The sequence below is a fragment of the Sminthopsis crassicaudata genome, chromosome 2, assembly GCF_048593235.1.
Source record: "Sminthopsis crassicaudata isolate SCR6 chromosome 2, ASM4859323v1, whole genome shotgun sequence".
Lineage (NCBI taxonomy): Eukaryota > Metazoa > Chordata > Mammalia > Dasyuromorphia > Dasyuridae > Sminthopsis > Sminthopsis crassicaudata.
The window spans coordinates 611,564,384-611,591,884 of record NC_133618.1 but is presented as its reverse complement, the minus strand read 5'-3'; the positions used below and the strand labels follow the sequence as shown (position 1 = coordinate 611,591,884).

At 40.9% G+C, this 27,501-nt stretch overlaps 1 protein-coding gene across 5 annotated transcripts in view; it reads left to right on the top strand.

The window, feature by feature from the left end:
- Nucleotides 1-14,754: 14,754 nt before the first annotated feature.
- HPS1 (HPS1 biogenesis of lysosomal organelles complex 3 subunit 1) overlaps nucleotides 14,755-27,501 on the top strand; it is a 33,165-nt gene continuing 20,418 nt past the window's right edge. For all 5 annotated transcript variants that reach the window (XR_012487099.1, XR_012487098.1, XR_012487097.1 and 2 more), the window contains exons 1-6: nucleotides 14,755-14,889; nucleotides 17,025-17,113; nucleotides 18,335-18,451; nucleotides 22,066-22,203; nucleotides 22,712-22,854; nucleotides 26,850-26,958. Coding sequence is in view for 2 of the 5 variants with exons in the window: in XM_074296031.1 (XP_074152132.1) it covers nucleotides 18,335-18,451; nucleotides 22,066-22,203; nucleotides 22,712-22,854; nucleotides 26,850-26,958 (507 nt within the window). In the remaining 3 variants the exon portion in view is untranslated. The remainder of the gene's footprint in view (nucleotides 14,890-17,024; nucleotides 17,114-18,334; nucleotides 18,452-22,065; nucleotides 22,204-22,711; nucleotides 22,855-26,849; nucleotides 26,959-27,501) is intronic.

The window sequence follows — 27,501 nt, the reverse complement described above, 5'->3', positions numbered from 1 at the left end:
AATTCTAAGGAACAGGATCTGCAGGTTTGGTTACCTAGTTGTTAATATTTGTATTCACCTAGTGATCACATAAATAAAAATGTAGGTATAATTATATTATGTCAATAGGCAAAACGAATCTACTTTCCTTGAGATGAGACTACCCTTGTAATTGAAAGTTAATTGTTGAAGTAAATTCTTCACTCCCTTATTAGAAAAGGACAATTATTTAATTTCTGAAATGAACAAAATGGAAGAGGGTAGATGTACAAAAGGAACTTGAAACTTGAAATATCATTCAAAAGACCCCCAATGATTTGAAGAGTGAAGATAGAAATCCAAAACAAAGAATGTGTAATTTTTATGCAATAATAGCTTTTACAAATTACCCAAATCTCCAACTAGAATCTCAGTTTTCTTCTACCCCACCAACTTCATCAGTTGTCCTGCCTTAACAATTCTTTCAAAGCAAACATACTTTCTTTTAAATTCTACCAGCACACCTCTGCAGCCCATCTCTGTCTTTCCTGAGTCTATTCTTATCAACCCTGTATGTATGCTTTGTTGAATTGACTTTATTGCTGTTGGCCTTGGAGTCATGAGAAACCAGTATTTAAACCCTGGCTTACTAATCATGTGACCCTGGGCAAAACATTTAATGTTTCTGAGCCTCAGTTGCCTCATTTGTAAAATGGGGATAATATTTGTACTACTTACCTCAGGGTTATTATGAAGAAAACACTTTGTAAAATTTAAAGGCATTGCATAAATGTGAGTTATTTTAAGAATTTGTATATAATTTCTTAGACTATCACAATTTTTAAAAATAGTATTAGCATTCATATTAAGTGACTGAAAACTCCGGCTTTGAACAGAGTAGAGCAGAGTGTCAGGATCCTATGATTATTTTCCACAAAAGGGAGCTCTCAAACGAGGAACCTGATTGTTTTTCTAAAACCCAAGAAGAAATAAACAAGTTGGCCATTTAGAATCAATGCCATATGGATTATTAATACTTCCATTTAACAATTCTTCTCTTACAAACAATACAAATATATATTAACATTAAAATTACCCTTAGATAATCTTCTAGCTCTGTCAATGAACTTTCCTAATGAGTAAAAAAAAACAAACAAAAAAACACTCTCATATATCATCTTAAAGTTTACAAAGCCTTTTTCCTCATAAGTATCCTATAAGATATGTAGTATAGACTTTATCAGGCCCATTTTACAAAAGAAAGTGAACTGAGAAGTCAAATAACTTGGCCAGGGCCACACCACCTGTAAGTGAGTGAACCATGGTGATAATAATGTTATCCTGACTTTTATGTCAAACATTTCTTCCACCATGTCACATTGCTTCAATAATGAACTCTCCTATAAGATGGATTTGTTTTTATGTATACCTAGTAAGGGTTTGTGAAGAACATTGATTCTCAGAGTCCAGATATCATCCTAGGGTCTACTCTCCCCCAAATCAGGTGATAGGACATCACCTTTAAAATATTAAGAGTCTTGAAACGAGGGTCTTTAGCTTTTTATCCACAGCATCCTTGTTACCATTACCTGGTGTCTTCTTTCAGATGAAGCAAACAAAGCCCTGGCATTTCCTTGTATCTGAAGTTCATTTTGGATTTACTGCTCTAAAATGCAAGACAGTGACTATGTTTTCAAATATTATGCCTGGGTCTGCAATGTCCTTTTAAGACAGTAAGAAAAAGAATGACATTCCATTCAATTTAGGCAATTAAGCACCTACTGTCTATAAAATTAACATCAGAAAGCTGTATGATTTCAAAGTGAAATAAAGGTGCTCATCACATAATGAGAATAAATAATGGAGCATCTCCATGCTTCATTAATATCTCAGGCTTATCAAGGAATCCAGAAAAAGCCCCCTTGGACATGGATAGGCCTCATATGGAGGCCCTCTTATGGAACCCAGACAAGGGATGCTCAGAATCAAGGGACACTAGTAATGAGGGCCACATATTTGGAGTGAGGGTAAACAAAGTAATAGCTCCCTGAGCTAAGCCTGAATGTCTTATTAAACTTCTCACAAAAGCCCATAAGATAAGATGAATCAACTATTGCAATCATCATTTTATAGTTGAGGAAGTGAAGTCCCAAAGAGGTCAAATGATTGCCCTAAAGTCACCTCACTAATAAAGAGGCAGTGTGGAGACTCTATGCTAGATGCTGCAGTTCCTGAGTCAGTCCTCTTCCTATGACCCCCACACTAAGATTTTTCCCTTCCAGAAGTTCATAGTGCAGAAAGGCAGTTGCCCACCATACAAAATAGAACAGTTAGGGCTTAAAAGAATTCCGAAGTACTTCTGAAAGGTTCTGTCTCTGTCACACAGAGAGACATCTTCTCCTGTCTCCTTAGTTTAATCCTGAGGAGTGTTTCCTGAGAAGTATTCCAAATCAGCACTAAGGTAACAGTAATTAAGTTTTCTGACATCTCTAGGTAATGCTTTGTATACCATAGACATAACCAGAGCTTAGTGCCTGCCTTCTATTTTCATGCTAGAGTGCTTTGTCCTAAGGACTTATTTGCTGACAGTTCATTATTAGGTGATTGGATTTAACAAAATTTTGTTTGTTTTGAGAAAAGGAAAGGAATAGGCAAAGAGAAGAAAAAGATAGTACCAAATAATTGTAAATGCCATTTAATACCAAGAAAAAGAGGAAGAAAATAAGAATTTATTAAGGGCCTAGGTGCCAGGTATTGTGCTGAGTACTTTAGAAATAACCCATTTAATCTTCACAATACTGGGAAGTAGGTGCTGTTGTTATTCCCATTTTACAACCAAGAAAATTGAGGCAAACAGATTTAAAGTAATTTGTCAGGGTCAAACCACTATACTACCTAACTGCTTTTAGGCAAAGGCTCATAGTATCCAAGATTTAGAGCAGGAAGTGATATTGGCAGTCTCTTTTTCAATTCTCAACATTTTATAAACGAGTAAAGTGATTCCCAGATAACTTAAGAGAACAAGGTCACGCAGGTAGCAAAAAAACTAGAACAAAAATTTGAGAACAGGCCCTCTTGGAAAACCAAGCCAACCAAAAGATCTATAAGCTATTGATGAAAAGGGCAAGATCCATATATATGTGGATTAAAAGAAGGTCTGAGCATACCTAATAGGAACATATAGCACTTCCTTTTCCCTGTGCTGAAGAGAAATTGCCAGGAGACCACGCAGATGACCTGAAGCTTACCAAGATCTCCCCCCCCCCCCCAAGGCTTATGAAGTGGCTCAACTGAGCAATATGCTAAGTCCATAGTTTCAGTGATTTAGAAGAGGAAAGGGGGTCCTAATCCAAATCTCAATAAGCTCCAACGCTTTCTTATTTCTCTGCATCACTAATATTATTATTATAATGGAAGGATTTCTGGTTTTCATGTTGTAAATGTTGTATATTAAATTATATTTTCAGAAGAAGCAAAAAAAAAAAAACTTTCAAAGTTCTATTAGTCTGGAAGTTGACAAAAAGGAGTGAGTCCAAGTGACACCTCCCAAAGAAAGTCTCTTCAATGTGAGGGGGATTTTACAGGTGTTAATATTTTCTTCCAGAAAACAGATTTTATTAAGGATTATATGAGTGTGCTGACTGCAAAGAATTTGGGTCCATGAGGTATTTTATATTTTGAAGTAATATTTTGGAAGAAATAAAAAATGGAATATTCAACTCTGTGTCCTCTGAGCATTTTGTGGGGAAATGTGGATGACAGTACATAGAAGGATTTTTATTTATGCCTTCCTTAATTTTAAGATGTGTTACTACATCATATATTTTAACACATGTTAACAAGGTAAGGAAATTGTTGGTTTTTCAATTTGACAATCTCCACAATGATGATATGTGATATTGCCACAAGTGTAAATAGAAATTAAATTTGCTAATTCATTGGTTGTTGACCATGGTATACAAAGACAATTTTGAGAGGGCATATCACCATTAAAAAACTTCATTCTTGATGTCTCCCATTGCCTAATTATATTCTATATCTGGTTATTCCAAATGTAGGTCTCTAGAAATTTAATCTATAAAACTAAGAACTAGAGTGAATTTGATCTTTCCTAACCAAAGTCTACTTTTAAAATCTACCATGATAGCTGTGTACCCTGGGCAAGTCACTTAGCCCCAACTGCCTCAGCAAAAAAAAAACAAGAAAGAAAAAAAAGAAAAAGTAAAATAAAAAAAAATAAAATCTATCATGAAGCACAGCCTGTCCTCAATTATATCTATTAACCACATGATCCATCCACTTTGGATTTCAAAATTGTCCTCTAAATTCTCTTTGCAGGCTATTTCATACTGTTCCTATGCAAAGACAACATAGTTCTGGAAATATCACTATAAAAACTAACAAAATCATTTCTACATCAAACTTTGTCAAGATGTAATGGAATTTTTCTCAGAAACTCTTGATATTAGGTAGAGTGGACACCCCTTGTCAAGAACAAGAGTCTTAACAACCACCACCAGCTTCATCCAGTCTGACATACTACAGATCAAATACTTTAACCAGACCCAGTTACTTATATTCTATTTTTTGTAGAAACAGAATTATCTTTCATAGATAAAACTAGTGTAGCAGAAATTCAAGACAAGAAGGACAATTATTGCTCTGTACACCAAAATAGAATGTCTGTCAGTCAAAACATTTATTAACAAGTACACCTGGGTTATTCTAACCGTTCCTTATTAACTGAGCTCTAGCTGTAACTGACACTAATCCCGATGTTATACATATAAGTTTCTGTTGACTTAGATTTTTTTCTACTCTGGATCATGGCCTGGTAAGATAGGCATCTGGTTTTTGTGAGAAGGCCCCAAGGCAGTCATCAGCCCACATTACTGAAGCCAACTTCATCCCACAGAAACAGCACAATGCAGAACATTTGTTGTAACCTAAGAGACAACATTGTGCTAGGTTCCTTTCCCCTGATGAAGCTCCTCAAGGTAAAAGATCAGAAGAGTTTGAAACCAGACAGCACTGGCGCCTGATTCCGTGAAACAGGTAACTAATTCCAGCTGTCTGAGGCTGCAGCCCCTAACACTTCCACCTCTCAGGGCTCACTTTTGCTCCAGGACTTTTAAAGGAAACATCTTGGTTTGTGCTAAAAGGTATGCTACTTGAGGAAGGGGGAGAAGGGAAAAAAGAAGGCAAGAGTAGTCTAGTCCACACACCAGGCACAGAGAACATCAAGAAAAAGAAAACCTATTCAAGTGATGAGAGTCCTGGGGCCTGAAAGTCAAAGTTCAAAGCTGCAGCCGCCAGAAGAGACCACTCTAGGGCCTTCTTGCCATCTTGAATCCATTCAAGTGTGCAGCCCCTGGACAATGAATTATATTCATCACAGCAGGAAAGCAAATTAGTGATAAAGAAAATTAGTTCAGATCCATAGGCCCAATGTCCAGAAAATAATCATTTGGGTCTAAAAAAAATTATGTATTATATTGGGCAAGTCAGAACAAGCCCAGTTCCTCTGGATATTAAGTATTTTTTCCTAGGTAAGATGTATAAGGAACCCCTTATCAATATGACCATTTAGTGTTCTGTACTAAAAACATTATCATCACTGTGATAAAACATAAATATATATATATGTATGTATATATATATATATATATACAAAATAATTTTATATAAAATTTTATATATAATATCCCCTTTAGTTAGCTAGTTTTTGAAAATTTTGTATAGGAACAGACAAAGCATGTCTAGGAATTCCTGTCACAATCACTCAGACTCGACAATTCCTGACTGCCCCAGGTGAAAACATCTTTTGGGCTTAAGAATCTATCACAAATAGCTATTAAATAGCTATCTATGAAAGTCAGCATATGGGTCCCAGCTCCTGCACTTATCACTCTGACCACAACTGGCCAACTTAAAATTTTCTAAAACTATCATGACTGATATGACTGGATTTGACTTCCACAGGTGCTCCTCTTCTTTCCTGTATGAATAATGTATATGACCTGTTCTAGACAGACTTATATTCACTGATTCATGTCTTGTTCTGTCCTTATATTTATTTTCTCAGAAGTGTGATCCTGTTGTCAAGTTCTACTGGGTTGTATATGTTGCTGTGCCTTATAGAAGTTCCTGGAGATCAGTCCTGGGTTAATGGAGCTTCCAGCAGATTAGTAATCAAATTAAAATTGCCTCACAGATTCTTGGCTGAAGCAAAATTATCTGAGATGCAAATTTTACTTAAAACTAGGGAAGAAATTTGGAAAAGCTTATCAACACAGTATTAACCACAAGGTGATAAATTTTTCTGGCCACAAAAAAAAAAAAAAAAACACCTGATAAAATCTACTCCTAACATTTGGAGGGGTAGCAATTTGCATCAGAGGAGACCATAGAGATATGCCCAATAAAGTGAACATATGAACAAGAAATATGTTTTGAAATGTATTATGCATGGCTAATGTGGAAATGTTTTGCATAACTATTCATATATAATCTATGACAAATTACTTGCCTTCTTAAGGAGTAGGAAGGGAAAAGAGAATTTAGAACTCAAAAAATTTTAAATGAATATTAAAAATTATTTTATATGAAATTGGAGAGGGGAAAAACAACTTTTTAGAGGAAAGAAATGTACTATTCTAGTGTAATGTATTCCAAACTGTACTTCCCTAGTAGACTGCTGCCATCAAGCACGTTAAGTCTCTGACAATCTCTTAGAAATTTATGAACTGAATAGTAGTTGATTACTATAATAATTAGTTATTCCTGAAAAGCTTTTTAAACTAATAGTTATTATTGAAAGGTTTTTTTTCCTTCCATTAAAAAATTTCTCTCTAAATACTATGAACTCATACAAAATCAAGATTAAGGATAGACAAGCTAGACATTCACACAGAGTGTCACACAGAAGCCAAGGCATGCAATAAACAATACTTTTTAATGCTGTTGTTATTTTTTAATGCCAGAAAATTCTCCTTTCTATATTACTGGTTATCCTATAACAAACTCCATGTGTTATTTATTTTGTAATAAACTGATTTATTAAAGTCAAGTTTCAAAGATTTTTAATATGTTTCAAAATAAACTTATTAGTAAACATCCACTACATATAGAGGACTGACTCCATTAATTTACAATCCATTGGAGGTATTTTAACAGGAAGATAACTGTGATAACCTGTGGAAGTTTAACTTCAATCTCTGCACTTTTTGAGTTTTCTACAGGCCTGAACAATTCAGAGGGGAAGCAAAGTAGAGATAATTCCTCTTTGGGGACTTATAGACAGCATGGAGCTTCCACCACTGGAGCTAAGATTTTATTTACACAACAGGAAAGAGAGATATCTGCAGTACCCATGTGGAGCCAATACTACCTGCTAAGAGATATAATCAGCTATTGTTCTGAGCTTGCTATAGACCACAAGCTCATTTAGTGATCTGACTGACTGAGTCAATGAGATACTCGGATTCATTATATTCTTTGGCCACTGGAAAATACTGGGAGAATCCTTCTTGCCCTCTGTGTAGTCTTTAAGCTGCAGGAGTGTATATGGAATTTCCTAGGACAGAAAAACCAATGGAGCATAGGAAAAGAAAGATGTGATATCTCAATGGGATATAGAGGAGTTGGGTTTTATTTGTACATTTTATTTGTACATTCATTTCATGTATATTAAAATTGCGGTGATCTATAGGTTATGTAGCAGAATTTATCGGTAGATACAATGATTGGTAGAAGCTTAGAGAGTGAATTATCCGAAGGGATGGGGGCAGAGCCAAGAAAATTGTAGTAATTGTATGATTAATATCCTCAGATGGTAAATGCGAAATCAGGAGCAATGTAGCAAGCACAAGGGGTAAATGGTACTTTTGTACCACAAAACCGACCACCATTGAAGACCACTTTGACTTTGAGTGCCCTCTTGTGGACACAGGGGATATTAGAGGCCATAAGGCTGAGATCTCGGAGAAGAGCCTGGATCTGGTGCTATTCAAATAGCCCATTTGTTGCCGTCTCCGAGTAAATTTAATGAAGTCTGCACCCTCCCAGTCAGACCCTAACTATCAAGTCACACTAGGAAATAAAAATACACACAGATCTTAGTAAAGAAGGAGAATTCAATCTCCGTTCTCTTAATTTATATAATTTGTTCCATGAGCTTCAGCGATTCCTCAAGGCATGGAGGTGACCTGGATTCTCCAAAACTAGGCCAGAGGAACATAAGCTCTAAAAGCAATTACCATATTGTAAAGATTTTGAAAATAGCCCTGATGACAAACTTACTCTATTTTCTAAGGACCAACCTAGCTACTTATGGAAAAACATTTTTTTTTTTGGGGGGGGGGCACCTGCAGATGTTTTTTTTTTTTTTTTCTTCTGCTATTGTAACTCAGGAAACGAGGAAAAAATTTTAAGTGACTAGAAGATAATATAATAATCCAGCCCTGTCATTTTACAGATGATGATACAGAGGTTCAGAGAAGTAAGGTGATTTGCCCAAAGTCACACAGCTAGTAAGTGGTACACAGATCTAATCCTGGATCCATGGTGCTCTGTCTCCAAAACCAGCATATATCCCATTCACTTTCCTATGGCTCCACTCAGGCATTTACATTTACCAATTCAAAAAGGCCATCTGCTTCAGTTGAAGTAAGTAGAATTTTAAAACACAGATATGACTAATAACTTCAAACCCCACAACCCAAGTCAGCAGCAGAATATGGCATCAGTTTGTCTCCTATGTATTCATATCAAAGGCCCCTGATAGGCTCTTTTTATTATTTTTTTTTATCATTTGCTTTTAAGAAATAAAACAAGCATTTCCATAGCACAGTAGAAAAAATTACTGACACAAACTGCAAATCTATTTCTATTCATTTCAAATATATAATAAAATTATTATATAATTTTTTTCTTTTAAATTTGTTCTTCCCTTCCCCTTTCCCTACAGATGGGTACCATTAGAAACAAATAGATAAAATATAAATACACACACTTGTGTGTGTATGTATATGTATAAAATCATTCCACACATACTTCTATTTATCAGTTCTTTTTTTGGATGTAGATTTCATCTTCCTTCATATATACTTTTTTGGGTATTTATAATAATCAGAATGACTTAGTCACTCAAAGTTGTTCTTTAAAAAATTTTGCTGCTATCGCATTATACAACATTCTGTTGGTTGTACTCAGTTTGCTCTTCATTATTTTGTACAAGTCTATCCACAATATTTCTAAAAACATAGAGCTCATCAATTCTTATAACAATGATATACCACCACAACTTTCCCAATTGCTGGGCATTCCCACAATTTTCAGTTCTGTGCCACCACAAAGAAAGTTGTTTTAAATATCTTAGTTTCTTTTTCTTCTTCCCTAATCATCTTTGGAAATAGACCCAGTAATGGTAATCTGTATCAAGCTCCTAATATTCTCTATTTCCCCCTCTCTCCTCCAGCTTATCTTTTTATCTTCACCTTTTCTTCCAACTTTCTATCTTGTTTTTCTTTAGCTTTTCTTTTCTTTCTCCTCTTTTTCCTGTCTTTCCCATTTCTTCTGTCTGACTCTAATTCTTAGTTGGTCATTAGGTAAAATTCAAATTTAGTTTGTTTTAAATATATTTATTGGATAAAGCTTTATGTTTTTTACCCATACGACTTTCAGTTTTCTCATCAATAACCTGAGCCTTGTACAAGGCACTCTCCAAGGTCCTTTCCATGCACTAATATTCTATTATTCTAAGCTTCAAAAAATGTTTTAAATATATTAGTTGACATTTTATATTTCTTTTAAAAATTTACTAGCTTTGATAACTATATAAATATGTATACATATATTGTATTTAATATATACTTTAATATATTTAACCTGTATTGGTCTACCTGCCAACTAGGGGAGAGGGTGGGGGGAAGGAGAGGAAAAGTTGGAACAGAAGGTTTTGCAAGGGTCAATGCTGAAAAATTACCTCTGCATATGTCTTATAAAAAGCTAAAATTTTTAAAAAATTGCTTTTTTTCTTGAATGTGACCATTTCCTCCCTATATTTTAATGTTTCCAATTCTTATTATTGTTATGGTTGTTAGTAATAATAATGATGCTATTAACTAAAATGAATAGGACCACTAGTCAGAGTGGAGAGAGGACCAGAACCTTCAAGCACTAATTAGAAAAGCAATGCTTGTTCCCTTAACCCTTTGCAATCTGGCTCACAATTTCATCATTTAAATGAAATTTCTCTCCAAAGTTATCAGGAACCTCTTAAGTCCCACATCTGATAAGGCTTTCTCTGTCCTCATCCTTCTTGACCTTACTGTGGTCTATTCTCTCATCCTATAAATTCATCTTCTCTAGATTTGGCGGTGTTGCTTTCTCCTATGGGCCACCTGTAGTCTCCTTTACTGACTCATCACCCATCTCATCCCACCTGACTATGAAAACATTGCCAAGGTTCTGCCCTAGGCCAATTTGTCTTTTCTCCATCCTCTATATTCTCAATAGCTTCCTTTATTTAACATTTAACAGCTTTATTTAAAATTTCTCTGCTGATAAGTTCCAGATATATAGACTATCCAAGGGTGTACTGGCAAATGTTTAACAACTGGCTCTTGGGGAGAGAAGACATGGCAGGGGAGTATACACACATTTTTTTTTAGATTTAATCTCATTATTAACCTTTCTCCTTTTCTGTCTTAAGGCTAGACAATCCCAAAAAGGGAAAAAACAAAAACAAAACAAAACAAACAAACAAAAAAAAAAAAAAAAAAAAACCAAATAAGCCCTGATTTGTAGTGTTTGTTAAATTTTCATTGAAACTTGAAAATTGGCAATCAGCTTTCTCCAGTAGGTCCTTTTCCTGAGCTCCAATTCCATATCACTAGCTGACTATGAGACACTCCAAACTGCATGCCTTAGAGATGTCTCAAACTCAACAAGTCCAAAATGTAACTCATTCTCTTCACCCCCAAACCTCATCTGAAGCCAGTACCACTGTTCTGAGCTTCCACATTTGTGGTTACCTCATCACTGTCACTCAGCCCACACAGCCCATTGGTCCATAAATTTGCCCTTTCTGTCACTGAGGCCTCTCTATTCACATGGCCACAACCACTGTTCTGACTCCACGGTCTTCTGCCTAGGCTCTAGCAATGACCTCCTACTTAGCTTCCCCACCTGAGGATTCTCCTCACTCTCCACATCTGCCAAAGTGATTTTTCTTAAACAGCCTGACCATTCCATTCTTGAACTACTCAGCCCAGCACAGCAGGGCCCTGTGCGTCTTTTTAGCCCTTTCCCTTTCCAATTCTGCCAAACTGGCCCATTTGTAGCAGCCCATCTCCATCTGTGCCCTTGCCCTGGCCTTTTTCAGTGCCTGGAATTGCATTTCCTCCTCACAATCACTTCATATAAACTCCTAGCACACCATTCTACACAAAGACTTTCCTGATTCTCCTAACAACAAGAACCTCCCAATTCCCTTATCTTTTTTATTTTGTATTTATCTTATATAGACATCTGCACATGCTGTCTCCCCTGATAGAACATAGGCTCCAGGGAGCAGAGATGATGTCATTTTTTCTTTTTTGTTTACTATCTCCCCAGTGCCTAATATAGTACCTGGCATCTATTAGAGTCTAGGGGTTCTCAAACTATGGCCCGCAGGGCAGATGTGTCCCACTGAGGACGTTTATGGGGCCCGCTGGGTTATGGCAAATGGCCTGAGGGGCTGAGACAGAGTGTGACCTTTTGCTTTTACTATAGTCTGGCCCTCCCACAGTCTGAGGGATAGTGAACAGGTCCCCTATTTAAAAAGTTTGAGGACCACTATATTAGACCCTTAATGAAAGGTTGCTGATAACCTGATTGACACTTTCTGCTCTACAAGATTTAAGCGTTCTATGGCTTGTGCTCTCCCTATCTGCCCTTCTGCAATGGGAATGAAAGGATCACAGAAATCAGTTCTACCAGGTCTTCTGAGATATGCCAGTGCCATCAGAGCCCTGGGAATTGAACTGAGTCTTCCCATAAGGTAAAAGAATCAAAGTGCAACTTAAGACCAAGGACTGAAGGCATAGTATGAGGGAGCCAAGCTAATCCAATAAAGTCAATCTATATAGTACGATGAATAATTGAATATATGCAAACTATCCTTACTTGATGAAGAATTCTAGCTCCTGAAAAAAGCTAAACACTCAAAGGCCCTCTGGGCTAGTGGCATTCTGGAGAACAAGTCTTATTATCTTAATTCACAAGGGCAGGGGTATAGGCAGTCCACAATTTTCAATTAAGATGGGAAATTTTTCATCTGGAATGTATTTTCCATAGAAACAATGTGAATCTTTAGCCCAGCCTAAAATACTTGAGTCAGGGGTTGTTGTAGAAGTGAGGAGGCCAAAACTTCCAGTTGCAATTAACCCTTGACGGAAAAATTGTTAGTCATGAGTTTCTCACTCATTCCCTATCTTTTTTTTTTCTCCCTCAGCCACAATGAAAAACTCATCTGCTTCTCTCAACATTGATCCTGGACTTACTACTTTTAAGTCTCCTAATGCTCTCAAGTGTCACAAAATGCATGATCATGGGAAAAATCATAGAGGGAAAAGAATTATACATCACAGCAATAATACTCAAGATCAAAAGGGGCCAGAAAGAGGTCTGAAAGGTACAGTTTTGGAAGTCTTTTCAGAAGCATGGTCAAATTTAGGACAAAAGCTCTTGAGCAGAATTAGGGAATGAGAAAAGGCTTCTATTTAGAGGGCCTCTAATATAAAAAATAGACTCTGCTAAGAGGAAAACATAACTAACAAAAAGAAATGCATTATGCAAACATCGTATCTGCATGCCAGATTTTCTAAGATCCTCTCTGGTTAAAGCTAAGCATTTCAACCATCCAAGAACCATGAGTATGAAGAATGGAACTTGAGAGTGTGACGGAAACAGCTGGGATGTCCTCTGTGATTGGAACATCTGGAGAGCACATGAGAGCACATCTGGTGCCTACGTGACCAAGCAGCTGGAGTGAGTTTGTAGGAACAGCTGCATCGGGTACCATTCCCGCTTGGCTCCGAGTGGGTGGAAAGAGCTACCTGTTGTGCAGGAGCCACTCCCAAGGTCACATGTTTGCTATGAGCCATAGAGACACATGGGGTGGGGGATATGGGGCTTCATGGACAAACCAAACTTCTAACCCACCACCTCCCGTACAAATGATGTGCTAGAGAAGCCCAGCACGTGTGCCAGGCTGAAGAGACCCAGATGTAACGTGCCCAAAAAAGGCTGGAAAACAAGAACTATGCCTTTCATTTCATAATGGAATCAATATAACGTTCATATAGTCTTTGGACATCTTGGTCTTCTTAACAGGGGCTCCCCGGTCTTTGTTTAGATTCAGGAGAGTCTGTGAACTTGAATGGGGAAAAAATTACATCTTTCTTTTCCTAAATGAAATTTAGCATTTCCTTCAATTATTTTTTAAACACAACTACGAGAAGGGGACTAGATTTCCAAAGATAAAGCTTAAGAATCTTTTCACTCTACTATTATCAATCATCCGCTTCTTGGCGATGACTAATTTTAGCTGATATAGATAAGAAAATTCCTATTTTGATGAGAAAAGGGAGGGAAGTAGGGGGAGGGGAAGGATGATGTTTCTGACTTACATTATAGGCGTCTGAATGAATCACCTTCTGGCAGTGCCAGGGATAGGGGGAAGGAGAGATGCCAGGCAGAGCAGCTCTCTCTGCTTTACAATTTTGCTCATGGCTAGCGGAGGACAGGGTGCAGGGACAGTGACTCACACACCACAGGGGTGGGACAGGATCTCGCGCTTGTTTGGGGTGACTGCGCCACTATTTGTGGCTGGCTGTAGAGACCCTCCTTAGGAGTGTGTCAGGGGTGGGGGAGCTCCGAGACTGCAGCGTTCTCGCAGCTTCCTTAGGCAGGGAGACCAGTATGGTAACAGACTTGGGGAGACACAATTCGACCCTTTCTTTCGATGACAAAAAAAAAATCTGAGGTCGCCATATAAGCGCCCAGTCAGGGTGTGCTGAATCTCCCGCCCAGGTAACCCGCCGCCCGAGGCGCAAGCCCGCGCACCTCGGGGGTCATCCCCACCCCCTAATGCCTCGGCTTCCTTCAAGTCGCGCCAAAGATCACTCCTTTACACAAAGGCCTCTCCCAGCCCCCGTAAACCGGCGTCTTCCCGCCAGGATTTGCGTGGGTACCCCACGCGCACAGAACCGTTTGTTCCTTCCATTACGGCGGCCCCGGAAGCAGGACGGGCTTTCCCCCCTTTTTGTACCGTGGGTGATCCACGAGGGGAGCAGTCAATGACTGCTGACTGAGGAACATGGGCGGCTCCTTCTCGGCTCAGAGAACTTTCCAGAAAATTCTGCCCGGGTGAAAGGTTCTACTTCCAGGAGAGGGGGTTGGGGGAAGGGCGCGTGAGGACCCTCAGGCCCCTCACTCACCAGCCCCCAGCGGAGGCCGGGCCAGCCGTATCCCGGCCCAGAGTGTTCTAGGCGAAGAGCGGCAATGGATGCCCCCGGCCTCCATCTCCCCCGGGGTCTTAATCTGAAAACACCCCTTACGGACCCGAGTCTCTAATAGGATTGAAAGCTCCCTTCGAGGAGAAGCTGCCGGCCGCCGACAGCCGGGGGCGCTTCCCCTCGGCCTCAGCGTTCTTCCTGTGGAGCTACCGGGGATCAGCGCCTGCGGCCCAGCGGCTCCTCCCCGCTTCACACTTCCCGCCCCGCGCTCGCTCGCCAGTCACGCGGTCCTCGGCAGTCCGGGCCGCGCGCAGCAGCCGCCCCGGGCGGGGAGGGGCGGATCACGTGGTCCGCCGCGGCGTCACGCGCTCGCTGCCGGATGCCGTCCCGGCCGGGTCGCGAGAGCCGCTGTAGCGCCTACGTCCGGGTACGTGCGCCCCTCCCCTCCCCCCTCGCTTTTCTCTTGTTCGGGGCTACGCGAGGGGCTTCTCGGGCGCTCGGGCGGGGGGCAGAGGCCAGGCGGACGGACACGTGGACTGACAGACAAGTCCAGGCAGGGAGAAGGGAGAGCCCCGGATCCGGGGCCGTAACGATGCTGGCGAGCCCGGGATGGGGAAGGGGCAGAGGGGCCCGAGGCGGGGGCTCCGAGGGCCCGCCTCTCTTCCCCCCCCCCAGGTCAGCAGCCTCCGCCCCGGGAGCCTTACAGGCCCACGTGCCCTGCTGGGCCCCAGAGGACTGTGCGCTCTAGAGCCGGAGGCCCTCCACCTCCCACAGCGCTGCCCGGCGGCCCTTTCTGATACCGATCCAGTGCTGCTCCTGGATGCACCTGTGGATCTTCTCCCCAGTTACCCGAGCGTTCCCCGGAGGCGGGGCTGCCTGGTGTGGGTCCGGTGCGCGCCCAGCGCCCGGCGCGGAGGGGGCACTGAATGGTCGCGTGATGGGTGGTTGGAAATGATTCGTGTTAAGGCGGGAGCTCCCAAATTCCCGGGGCTCTCACTTCTGTTCTTAAAAGCAACGGGTTTAGGTTGGAGGGTTACAGAAATCCCCTCCAGCCCTGACCTTCAGACACGCCGAGAGAAGGATGGATAGCTGGAGAGCAAACCCGAGTCTTAATCCGGAGAACAAAAATGGACTCTGGTCCAGCCATCCCCCGCTCGTTTTTGTACTAGTTCATTTATAGCCGAGGCCGGCAAATTTAAGCTATTTAAACTTTTAGAATAAACAGCTTTTTAAACTTTACAAAGCGCCTTACATCTATGGGCTCCTCTGAGCCTTAGAACAATCCAGTAAGTAGTGTGCAGTAAGCGCTATTATCAGCCCACTTTAAAAACGGGAAAACAGAAGTTGCATTTCTCCCCAGCCTCACACAGGCTGTGAGGGCCCGAAGAAGGTAGAAAGCTTTAGCGTCCTCAGAGCGGAGGAGACGGCAAAAAGCAGAGCGTGGGGGCCCAGAGATGCCGGGAGGTGGCGGTGAGCCTGTTAGTCCCCAGAGCAAGAAGTTACGGGACCTTGAGGGGCTGGGAAGCTGAAAGGGATCCCTGTGTTCTGGGGCCACGCGTGAAATTCTGACATAGGAAGTATACACACACACAGATACACATACACATGCATGCACATATATACACGGACACACACTCACATACACATGCATGCATACATACACACGGACACATACACTTATCCGTGGACACAGACACACTCACATACACGGACACATACGCATACATGCACATATACACTCACACACATACACACGGACACATGCACATATACACCGGACACACACACATACATGCACCTATACATACACTCATACATGGACACGGACATATACACTCACGGACACAGACGCACAGACACACACACATACATATACACACGGACACAGATACACACAGACACATACACTCATACGTGGACACAGACACACTCACATACACGGACACAGACGCATACATGCACATATACACTCACACACATACACACGGATACATGCACATATACACCGGACACATACATGCACCTATACATACACTCATACATGGACACAGACACACACGGACATATACACTCACGGACACAGACACACACACGGATACATACACTCACATATACATATACACACGGACACAGGCTCACAGACACACGGACACATACACTCACAGACACACATACACTCATATACATATACACACGGACACATACACTCATATACATATACACACGGACACATACACTCATGGACACATACACATACATGCACACAGACACACGGACACACTGATCCAAGCAGCCTGGACTTCGGTGTCCAGAAGCATTGATTAAGCACTCCAAAAGTTTTCTTTGCCAGACCCACTTGTCTGGGCATCCTCTGCAGTCCCTGCTCTGTTCTGTTTAGGACTAAAATAGAGAAGATGAGAAGGAAACGCTGGTTTTTCTTTGTGTTGTGGCCACTCTGCGTCCCAGAGGACAGAGTCTTGTCTGTGTATCCACGGCGACTCATGAGGTACTTAAGATGCTTATTAGTTCATCAGGTGATTGTTACTATGTTTGTAACCACAGGCCTTCACCGCCAGAGATGACTGCCCAGCCCGGGTAATCAGTTTGTAGAACTTTCTCCTTCTTGGAGGACAACTTCCATCCCCTTCAAGGTAAAGCTGCTGCCCTGTCTGAAACGTGACGGCCTCCAAGGTCCTGTGTGAGATCCTGTATGTGTGGAAGTAGGATAAGCGTATAGAAGAAGACAAGAATTGTGGCCCAGAATGACAGGGTGGGGAGGGGCCCTAGAAGCCCTCCCTTCTAACTCTTACTTTGCCAGCAATCCCCATGGCGACACTGCATTGAGCCAGATTCTGGAGAGCCCCACCAGGCTGAGGAGATGATTTTGTGCCGTGCATCGTGTGTGCCAGGCTGAGGATGCAGAGACAGAGAATGAAGCTCAAGAACATGGAGAGAAGAAACACCAGAAGGGAACAGGGCTACCCAGACCTAGGTCATTTGGGAGGGCGGGAGGGGGTCAGGAGAGGCTCCATGCGGAAGATGGAAGATAAAGAGGGTATATCTGAGTATGAGGGGTGTGGGGGGGCCACACAGGGAAGTGGATGAGAGCTGATTTTAGAGGGGGGAAATCTGGATTCCAATCCCTCCTGTGACCCTGGGCAAGGCATTGATTGGCTCTTTGTTGTCAGAAAGGCAGCACTCTTAAGTCCCTCATGTGTTGATTGCTTTTGATAAAGAAAATTTATCAGCAGGGGCTGAGATTTCATTTCATCCAGTTTTGTTACTTTAAAGATGGTAATAAGGAGCTCCCGAAATTTTGAACTTGACTTGTGCTTTTGGAAGATGATTTTGAGGATAATGGCAGTTCTAGGAAAAATAGGTTGATTTGGAGCACTTGATTTTTATTTTCTTGTGGGGGGTTTTAGGTTAGGTTTTTTGTCTTCTTGACCTGTCTGTTGTTTTCTAAAGGCTCTTTCTGAATGCTAATGATGAGTTGGGCTGGGAAGAGATGAGCTTACAAAGATAAATGAGGCAGTCCAAGCTGATGACACTGACACAGTTCATTTCAGGGAGTTTTCAGAATCTCACTTGCTTGCTCTGTTTTTTATTTAAATTTGACGTTGTCTGGAGGCAGAAGGATGGAGTGGTGATCTCTCACAGTCCCTTCCAGTGTTCAAATCTTTGATTCTCCCGAGGGCTGCCCACTGGACCCTCACCTTTCACTCCATCATTGTGACTTCATTCACCCTGGGCTTTGGTAGGATTCCTCTTCACAGGGTGACTAGAGCCCCACTCTTGGCAGCTGTCTTTCGGCATGAGCTGTCCAGGAGCCAGGTTGTCCTGAAAGCCTGCCCTCTGTCTCTCCCTGGCAGATGAAGTGCGTGCTGGTGGCCACCGAGGGGGCCGAGGTCCTGTTCTACTGGACTGACCGGGAGTTCGAAGAGGATCTCTGGCAGAAGTTTGGTTTGCCAGAGAACAGGGAGGCAGAGGTAAGAGCCAGGGGTGGACCAAGCGCTGGCCAACAAGACAAGGGGCCTTCCATCTTCCAGCGGGCCCAGCAGGGGCAGAGCCATTTCCTGTGGGATCCACGCTTCCTCTCAGAGATGTAACTGCTAACAGCAAGCGCAGTGGCTTTGTTTCTGTGGACTTAGAAGTGGACTCTTCTACTTAATGTGTGTGTGTGTGTGTGTGTGTGTGTGTGTGTGTGTGTGTGTGTGTGTGTGCGCGCGCGCACACGCGTACATGACTTTGGACAAGGGACTTAGACGCCTGCCTTTTTTTTTTTCTTTTTTTGGGTGAGGCATTTGAGGTCACACAGCCAGGAAGTGTTAAGAGGAGGACTCAGGTCCTCCTGACTCCAAGTCTGGGGCACCATTGAGTTGCCTCTATTCCTGTCTTGAGGTGAGGTTTCTCATTTCTAAAATGGACATGTTAAAATTTTCCTTCAGTTTCCTCTTCTCCAAAATGAGCATGACAGCAAGTATACCCCTCCTTCACAGCCAGAGGCTCAGTGAATTGAGTTCAGGAAGACCAAGGGTCAGAGCTGAACTTCAGATGCTTCCCAGCTGGGTGACCCTGGGCAAGTCACTTAAACACAGAGTGCCTCAGTTTTCTCATCTATGAAATGGAGGTAATGATAGTTCTTCTTTGTCAGAATTGTTGTGAGGATGAAATGAAATAACATTTGTAAAGCCTGGCAGGAGGTAAGTACTTAAAAAATGCTTAGGGTGCTCTATCTAGAACTCATGACCTGTGAAGATCTGACCTGAGATCATAAAGACCTGAATTCAAATCCTACCTCAGACACTATCTGTACAACCTTCGTCAAGTCACTTGACTTCTCTTTGCCTCAGTTTTCTTATTTGTAAAATAAGATTAATAATGGCATCAATCTCCCAGGGTTGTTGGGATAAAATAAGGTGATTTTTATATGCTAATGATTATTTTTAATACTGATCATAATATAGAAACATGCAGTATTAGCTTTTCCTATATATATCATATCCATGTCCTTAGAAAGAACCAGAATTCTATTGGAATTAAAACGACTTAAATTACTAATCAAGCCACGATGACTTCTATTTAATAATGTATTTTTTTCCTCACAAAAAAAGTATGTATCCTTGTTTTTCATATTTAAGCTTAGAAAAGAAAGATTTGTTCATGGAGGTCATTGAGAGGCAAATAATCTCCTCTTCAAAAATTAATTATGGTTATCAGTGGCATTTCCCTGTGAAATTTGATGCAATCATCTTCATCAAATACTTTATCTTAACTGCAAATTATTTTATTGTGAATTTTCATTAGCTAATGTAATTACTTTAAAAAGACAAACATTTTACCTATTTTAGTTTTAATAGTAAAATGCAGAGGTTTGTTGTATTGTTATTGTTGTTGTACATCCTAGTAGACTACAAGCATCCTGAGAGTAGGGCCTGTCTTGCCTTTTTATTTATGTCCTCAGTTAATCACAGGCAATTAATCAACACTTGTTTATTAGTTGATTGTTTTTGGTTTGTTTGTTTCTTTCTACAAAGTAGCAAATTATAAAGATCATATTAGACCTGGGTTCTAGTTCTTCTGCTTATCCCCATATTAATTGTATAATGTTGAACAGATTAATGCACCACTTTGGGTCTCAATTTCATAATCTATACTGTTGGGTTGTGTACTTCACAGTATTAATGTAGTAGCAAATAAAAATAAATATATGTTTGTCCAGTGCTTTTTAAAATACTAAGAAATATGTAAGTGTCAGTTGTTGCTTTCAGCCAAGATAATATAAAGCTTTAAAAAATAGCTTATTTCTTCCTCTTCTTATTTACTTACAGGCTGAGAATAAAATAGACTTTCTTGCATTTTTTAGTTCCCAAATGATTTTCTATTTAGAAGAGTCTAAGGAAAGAAGGCATTAAGTTTTAATAACTTAAAACTGCACTAAGACATTTGGGATTTCTCCTCTCTATGCATATATGTGCGCACACACATTTATTTTCTAGTTGGTATTCCAAAGGTTTGATGTTATTGTGAGAAATAGGATAAGTATTGAATCTTTATGCACAGGGAACTCCCAGGTGAGGAAACTCTCTGTCTACCAATACAGCTTAACTCCTCCTCTGCAACTCAGAATCTTAGAGTTATCTGGCTTTTTAGTTCAGTGTTTTGCCCAGTCATAGAGACATTCATTCTAAATGGTAGGACTTGAATGGAAGTCTTTGTAGCATTTAGACCAGAGCTCTTTCTTCCATTCCTGGGGTGTCCCTCAGTTATTGTTATTAGGTATGTTATTATTGTATGCTTACACCCATCACCAGTTCTTCTGTAGCATTTAAGCAGAGTCTGCTACTGAACACAAAGAACCTGTCAAGACAATAAGTTGGCAATAAATAGTGCCTGCTCCATTTGCATTTTTAATGCCCATAAATTATCTCTGCTGCTGTACATTTCTCTTTCCAAGATGAGGCTTCATTCTCTTTCATGTTGGCCTGTTAATTGTATGGACTTAAACCCACTGCTTTTTTAATGGATTACAGACCCATTGATTGAGACCTAGATAGCTCCTTAGTGATCATTTAGTCCTTGAGAGGAAACAGGCCCAGGAAAAAAAAAAAAAAAATCACATCCCACGGGTACTGAGTGTCAAAGAACAAATTATAACTCAGATCTTTTGGCTACAGAGCTAAGGATTTTTCTGCTGCACTGCTGGTTGATAGCAGAGCTAGGCAGTGAACCTGGTTCTCCTCACTTCTAGGCTAGCCTTCTTTCCTATTCTCCCCCCCTATCCTAAGGGGACTCCTAGTTTGGCTGATTTTGGATAGAATGGCCTTCCTACTCATTCCATATAATCTGCAGAAGAGCTCCTGGAAACCCCTGTAAAATCCCTGACTGGGTTTTCTTGTGATCTTCTCCCAAATGCTGTAGAATCAGGAGATGCAAAAAATATTTCATGACCATATCTCAATATCTAGAATCTTAGAAAAACTAAAAAAAATCCAATTGACTTTTTGGTCCAATTTTTGTCCATCCTGATAAAGAACTGTGTTTTCATCAATAAAGTGCTGGGAGCGGGACCACAGAGATCTGGACACCAGTCTGGCCTTAGATGATGTCACCTAAGCAGGTCATTTCAGCTCTCTCTCTCTGTTTCCTCCTCTGTAATAGAGATAATGATTGTTGTAAAGATCCAATGAGAACATGTATTCAAAACTCTCTGAAAACCTTAAAGCAAGATAAGCTGTTATTGTGCTCATTAGTCAATTAACCCTCCACCTTGTTTAATCTTCCAAAACAAACAAACAAATAAATAAATGAGTTAGGCAGTCTTAGTGCCATTGACTTAGAGTAGGGCCTCAGAACCCATCTACAGGAGGAGGGAAGTGAAACCGTGAGAGATGAAAGGCTTTGCCCACAGTCACAAAGGTCTGTGGGTGGCACAGGGAGGAACTAAACCCTAATCCACTGCCCTTTCCCGGGCACCTGGGAATGATCCTTTGCTTTCTAGGGTAGATTAGAGAGAGACTTACTCCAGAGAAAGCACTTCAAGCAGCCGGCATGCTGAGGGGCTCTTGGGCATTTCTGAGGGGTCTCCTTGTCTCTCCTCCAGCTCCCTGCTCTGGAGGACCGCCTCAGCACGCTTTTTGCCCCCATGATCGTCTCCTGCATGACGATGCTAGAGAAGCTCTCAGACACCTACACCTGCTTCTTGGCTGAGAAGAGCAAACATCTGTATGTCCTTCATCTGGTAAGCATGTTGCCCCAAGGCCTTTGCCCCCTGGGGAATCAGGATGGAGATGTCCTAGCTGTGAGCCCTGAGATTTCCTTAGAGGCAGACTATAGAGAGAGAGGACTGTCACTCAGAAAGGTACATCAGAGTGCCTTTTCAGGATGCTGAGGAAGGACAAGATCAGACTGGGCAAGTGAAAGGCACACAGGTGTTAGCCCTTCAGGAATCAATCAACAACCATTTATTAATCAGCTCCTCTGTGATTGGCACTGGAGCTACTAATTAATCAGCCAAACAGCTATCAGTTGCCTACTGTGTGTGCTCAGCACTAATTGCATTCTCTATACTAGGCACTGTGCTACAACAAGCATTTATTAAGCACTTACTATGTGCCAGGTGCTGAGGGCACAGACAAAAACATGATAATCCTTGCCCTAAAGAGCTTTACATTCTAATGGGGGAAAGGGGAAGAGGGTTGAGAGGAGATGAAAGAGGGTCTTTCAGAGTCAATTGGCTGTGCTTACAGTTTGGTGAATGCCTATTTATCGCCATCAATGGTGACAGCACAGAGAGTGAGGACGACCTGCGCCGGAAGTTGTATGTTCTGAAGCATTTGTTTGAGATGCACTTTGGACTGGTCACCCTGGATAGCCATCTCATCAGGAAGGAGTAAGTCTCCCTTTTAGGGGAAAGGATGTGCTTTGGAGGCACTGAGGTGAATACCCAGTGGGAAAACTCCTTCACCTATATGCATCTGTAGCCCACTGTTCTGCTTGTGGTCTTCTTGGGTCATTTGGAATGCTGAGTACTTCAGTGACGTTCCTGGGGTTATACAGCAAGTGTCAGTGACCAGAGAACAAATTCTTCCTGACTCTGAGGCTGGTTCTCTATCCACTTGGGCATATTACCTCTCAAATGTCATAGATCAAATTAAAGGTAAGTGGTCAACTCTCTGCAAGGAACTGTTTCCCCAGCTTCTGAGCTGCTCTTTGCCCTAGCCCTGGTCCCTAGATCTGATTTTCCTAATCACTCCAAGGCATAGAGTCACAGACATGGAATCTGTGGGGTGTTGAATTATCCCAGCTCAATTTTTTCCCTCTGGAAAAAGAAAAGTGATGTAATTCTGTTTCTTAAAAAAGAAGACATAACCTATCCATCAGAGGTATCAGGTGACTTGATATATAGATAGCAGAATTTTATGGCATTAATGTTTACATTTATTTTTTTTTAAAAGCTACATTTTAAAAAAAGGGTTTCTTGTGAAACCCAGTTGTGTGGGTGGTGCTTTGGGTATTTCTGTTCACTTGGCTATAACTAATTTAAGCTCTCCATTCTGAATCCCTTTCCCATTGCTGCTCTTTGGATTTCCAAAGATGGGTAGTTATTCTCCTCTGGGCTATGTTCTCACACAGGATGAGGAAGCCCTTTCCAGCGTTTGAGAAAGTCTCCAGAGTCTCCTAATTCTGTGAATGATTGTTCAAGTAGAGTCCTCTAACATTGTAGTAAAGCAATGAGGAAACAGACTGGGTTTGCTTGGATCCCAAAGAGGTAGAAGATAATGGTGTGTCCACAGTCAAAAATAAGGGTTTGGTAGACTGGATCCTTTTTCATTTGCCACAAGAAGAAATGATAAGTAAAAGACTTCAGACTCATGGGCTATTAGAACTTTAAGAGACCTTAGAGATAACTTAGAACAAGGAATCTTCATTTTGTGTGTCTTGGACCCTTTGGCAGTCTGAAGAAGTCTACAGACCCCTTCTCACAATGACGTAAAGAACTAAGTATCTGGGATTATCAATTTAAAAATGCATAAAACAAATTACATAGGATCTTAAGAGAAAGCCTGTCCTTTCTTTTATTAATTGACATGAGAAATTCTTGGATATGAAAACTCCTTTCATTAATGTAGGTAACATCCACTCTGTAACTGATAGTCTTTGAATAGGAGTTTGTGTCTGGTGAAGTTTTTCTCAGAATAATGTTTTGTTTTGTTTTTTTTTTCATTGTAATAGCTTTTTAAGGGGCAGCTAGAAGGCACAGTGACTCTGTGAGTCAGAGGACCTGAGTTAAAATTCAGCCTTAGACCCTTAACACTTCCTAGCTGTGTAACTGTGGGCAAGTCACTTACCCTACAACTGCCTCAACAAAAACAACAAAAATAATAATGGTAATATTAGATTTTTATTTTCAAAATACATGCAATGACAGTTTTCAACATTCACCCTTGCAAAACACTGTGTTCCAAATTTTTCTCCCTCTCTTCCCCCATCCCTTCCCCTTGATAGCAAGTAATCCAATAAATGTTAAACATATGCAATTCTTCTATACATATTTCCACATTTATTATGCTACACAAGAAAAATCAGATCAAAAAGGGAAATAAGAAAGGAAAGAAAAGCAAGAAAATAACAAGAAAAAAAGTTGAGAATACTATGCTGTGATCCACATTCAGTCCCCATATTCAGTCCTCCCTCTGAGTGCAGATGGCTTCCTCCATCACAAGACATTGGAATTCACCTAAAGTAACTTTGTTGAAAAAAGCCGAGTCCATCAGAGTTGATCATCACAGAGTCTTATTGTGGTTATTGCAGTGATCTCCTGGATCTACTCACTCACTTAGCATCAGTTCATGTATGTCTCTCCAGGCCTCTCTGAAATCATCCTGATGGTTGTTTCTTATAAAAAAATATTCCATAACATTCATATACCATAATTTATTTAACTATTCTCCAATTGATGGGCATCCATTCAATTTCCAGTTCCTTGCTGCCATAACATTTTTGCACAAGTCAGTCCTTTGCTTTTTTTAGTTATCTCTTTGGGATGCAGACCCAGTAGTGACACTACTGGATCAGAGGATATGCACAGTTTGATAACTCTTTGAGTACAATTCCAAATTGCTTTCCAGAATGATTGAATCAGTTCACAACTCTACCAACAATGATCAGTGTCCCAGTTTTCCCACATCCCCTGCAACATTTATCATTATTTTTTCCTGTCATCTTAGCCAATCTGAGAGGTGTGTAGTGGTATCTCAGAGTTCTCTGAAATTTGTATTTAATTAGTAATGATTTAGAGCATTTTTTTTTTTCATATAACTAGAAATGGCTTTCATTTCTTCATCTGAAAATTATCTGGTCATATTCTTTGATCATTTATCATTTGGAGAATGGCTTGTATTCTTACAAATTTGAGTGAATTCTCTATATAGTTTAGAAATGAGGTTTTTATCAGAACCCTTGGATGTAAAAGAGTTTTTCCCAGTTTTCTGCTTCCCTTCTAATCTTGGCTACTTTGGTTTTGTTTGTACAAAACCTTTTTAATATAATCAAAATATCCATTTTGCATTTCTTAATTTTCTCTAGTTCTTCTTTGGCCATAAATTTCTTTCTTCTTCACAGATCTGAGAGGTAAACTATCCCTTGTCTTCTGTTAGGATTCTTACAAAGTGCTAAGTCACTGGAATGGATAGAGACAATAATTATCTAATTTAGCATGATTCAGTATGATTGATCTGACCCTACAAGGAGATGTTATGGACCAGAACTTGAAACAAGGTACTGAGTGGAATTGAGGAGACACTGGTTAAATCTAATTTAGCATTGATTTAATCCTACAACAAATAATGGTTTCCTAATGATGTAATGATTGGTGTGTACTCAGTATACAGCATATAAGCAAGAAGCTCTCAGGGCCAAAGAGGACTTTGGGAGATTCAGAGTCAGGATTCAGTCAAAGAGATTCACAAGTCGGGCAGAACGAAGGAAGACAAGAGAAGTGGCGGCAGGCTGTCCTGTGGGGAACACTGAAACCAAGATCCGGAAGGCCTCCAGAAAACTAGACGAGCCCCGAGTGAAGGAGATAAGATTTGGAAAGAGACAGTAAAGGACTCCTGGCTGCATTTGGGATTATTGAACTGAACTGAAACGAAGGCTGCCTCCAGAAGCTCCCCAAGAAACCTGCTCCCAAGAACAATTACAATTTAGAGAAAAGAACATTACAGTCTTCCTAACTTGCTTATAGTATCACCCTTAATATCTAAATCATGAACCTGTTTTGACCTCATCTTGGTATAGAGTGTTAGGTGTTGGTTAGTACCTAGTTTCTGCCATACTATTTTCCAAATTTCCTAGCATTTTTGTCAAATAGTGAGTTCTAGAATAAAGTTTTTAAATTCATAAAATAGATTTGGCAAAGAAACAAATTATATTGAAATATAGTTATCAAAATATTTTTTTCAAAAGATAAATTTACATTCCCAGGTTAAGAACCTACCTCAACAAAGAAGTCAGGATATATGTTTGTGTGAAGGAAGGAAGGGGAGGGAGGGAGGGAGAGAGGAAGAGAAGAAGGAAGGAAAAGAAAGGAGGGAGGGAGGATGGAGAGAGAGAACATGGGCATCTTTCTGTATAAGTCTCATATCTCTGTGCTTTTATTTATTTGGGAAGCTAGAAGCATGCCCATTCTTCCTGCTTATGGGCTCTGCCCTGTTACTGTCTTGTATGTCATTTCTTTCTCTGCTGAGATCAGGCTGGGGATGAAGAAGGGGAAGCAGGAGTGTATTTTCCCTTTATTTACTGAATGGATCTGGCCATTTAGGATTCGGTTGGACTTACAACTGAACTAGTTCCTTCCTCTCACCCCTGCCTTTGACCGCCTTCTAGGCTCCGGCCTTCGGACCTGCAGAAGCGCATCCAAGTGTGGGCCCTCTTCCAGAGCCTGCTCCGTACATACAGCCGTCTCCGAGACCAAGAGCAGAGCTTTATGGTGGAGGTACCTTCTGTGGGGTCCTGAGGTGAAGGTGGGAGAAGCAGTGAGTCCTGCTCTGAACTTTCTGTGCTTGGAGATTCTAGATCATCAGTCCACCCCATGGGTCATGGGAACATCACCCGAGGAGAGTAAGAGATACTGATAGACCCAAAAAAGTGGCAGAAATCCCCAATCTCATTTCTTCAGTGGATGTTGGACCCTGGCTACCAGCAAGCTCCTGGGAAAGATGGCAGCCTCTGGAATATGAGAGCCTTGATTTAGCATTATAGGGACTTTAGAGCCCATTTTACAGATAAATAAACTGAGGCAGGGGGAGATCAAGAAATTCCCCCTGTCAGGTCCACAGCTAGTCAGTATATGAGGCAAGTCTTTCTGACTCCAGATCCAGTGCTGCTCTTTCTGCTTTCCCATCCTTATTAAGCAAGGGTGCTACTGGGCCAGCTAGTAGCTGTTCTCTCCATGGAGGTGGTTCTCTTTATAGAGTTACCCAAGCCAAGCCAGGGCCCTGAAGTCCATATCTGACTCCTAAATCTCCATTTTCCCTCC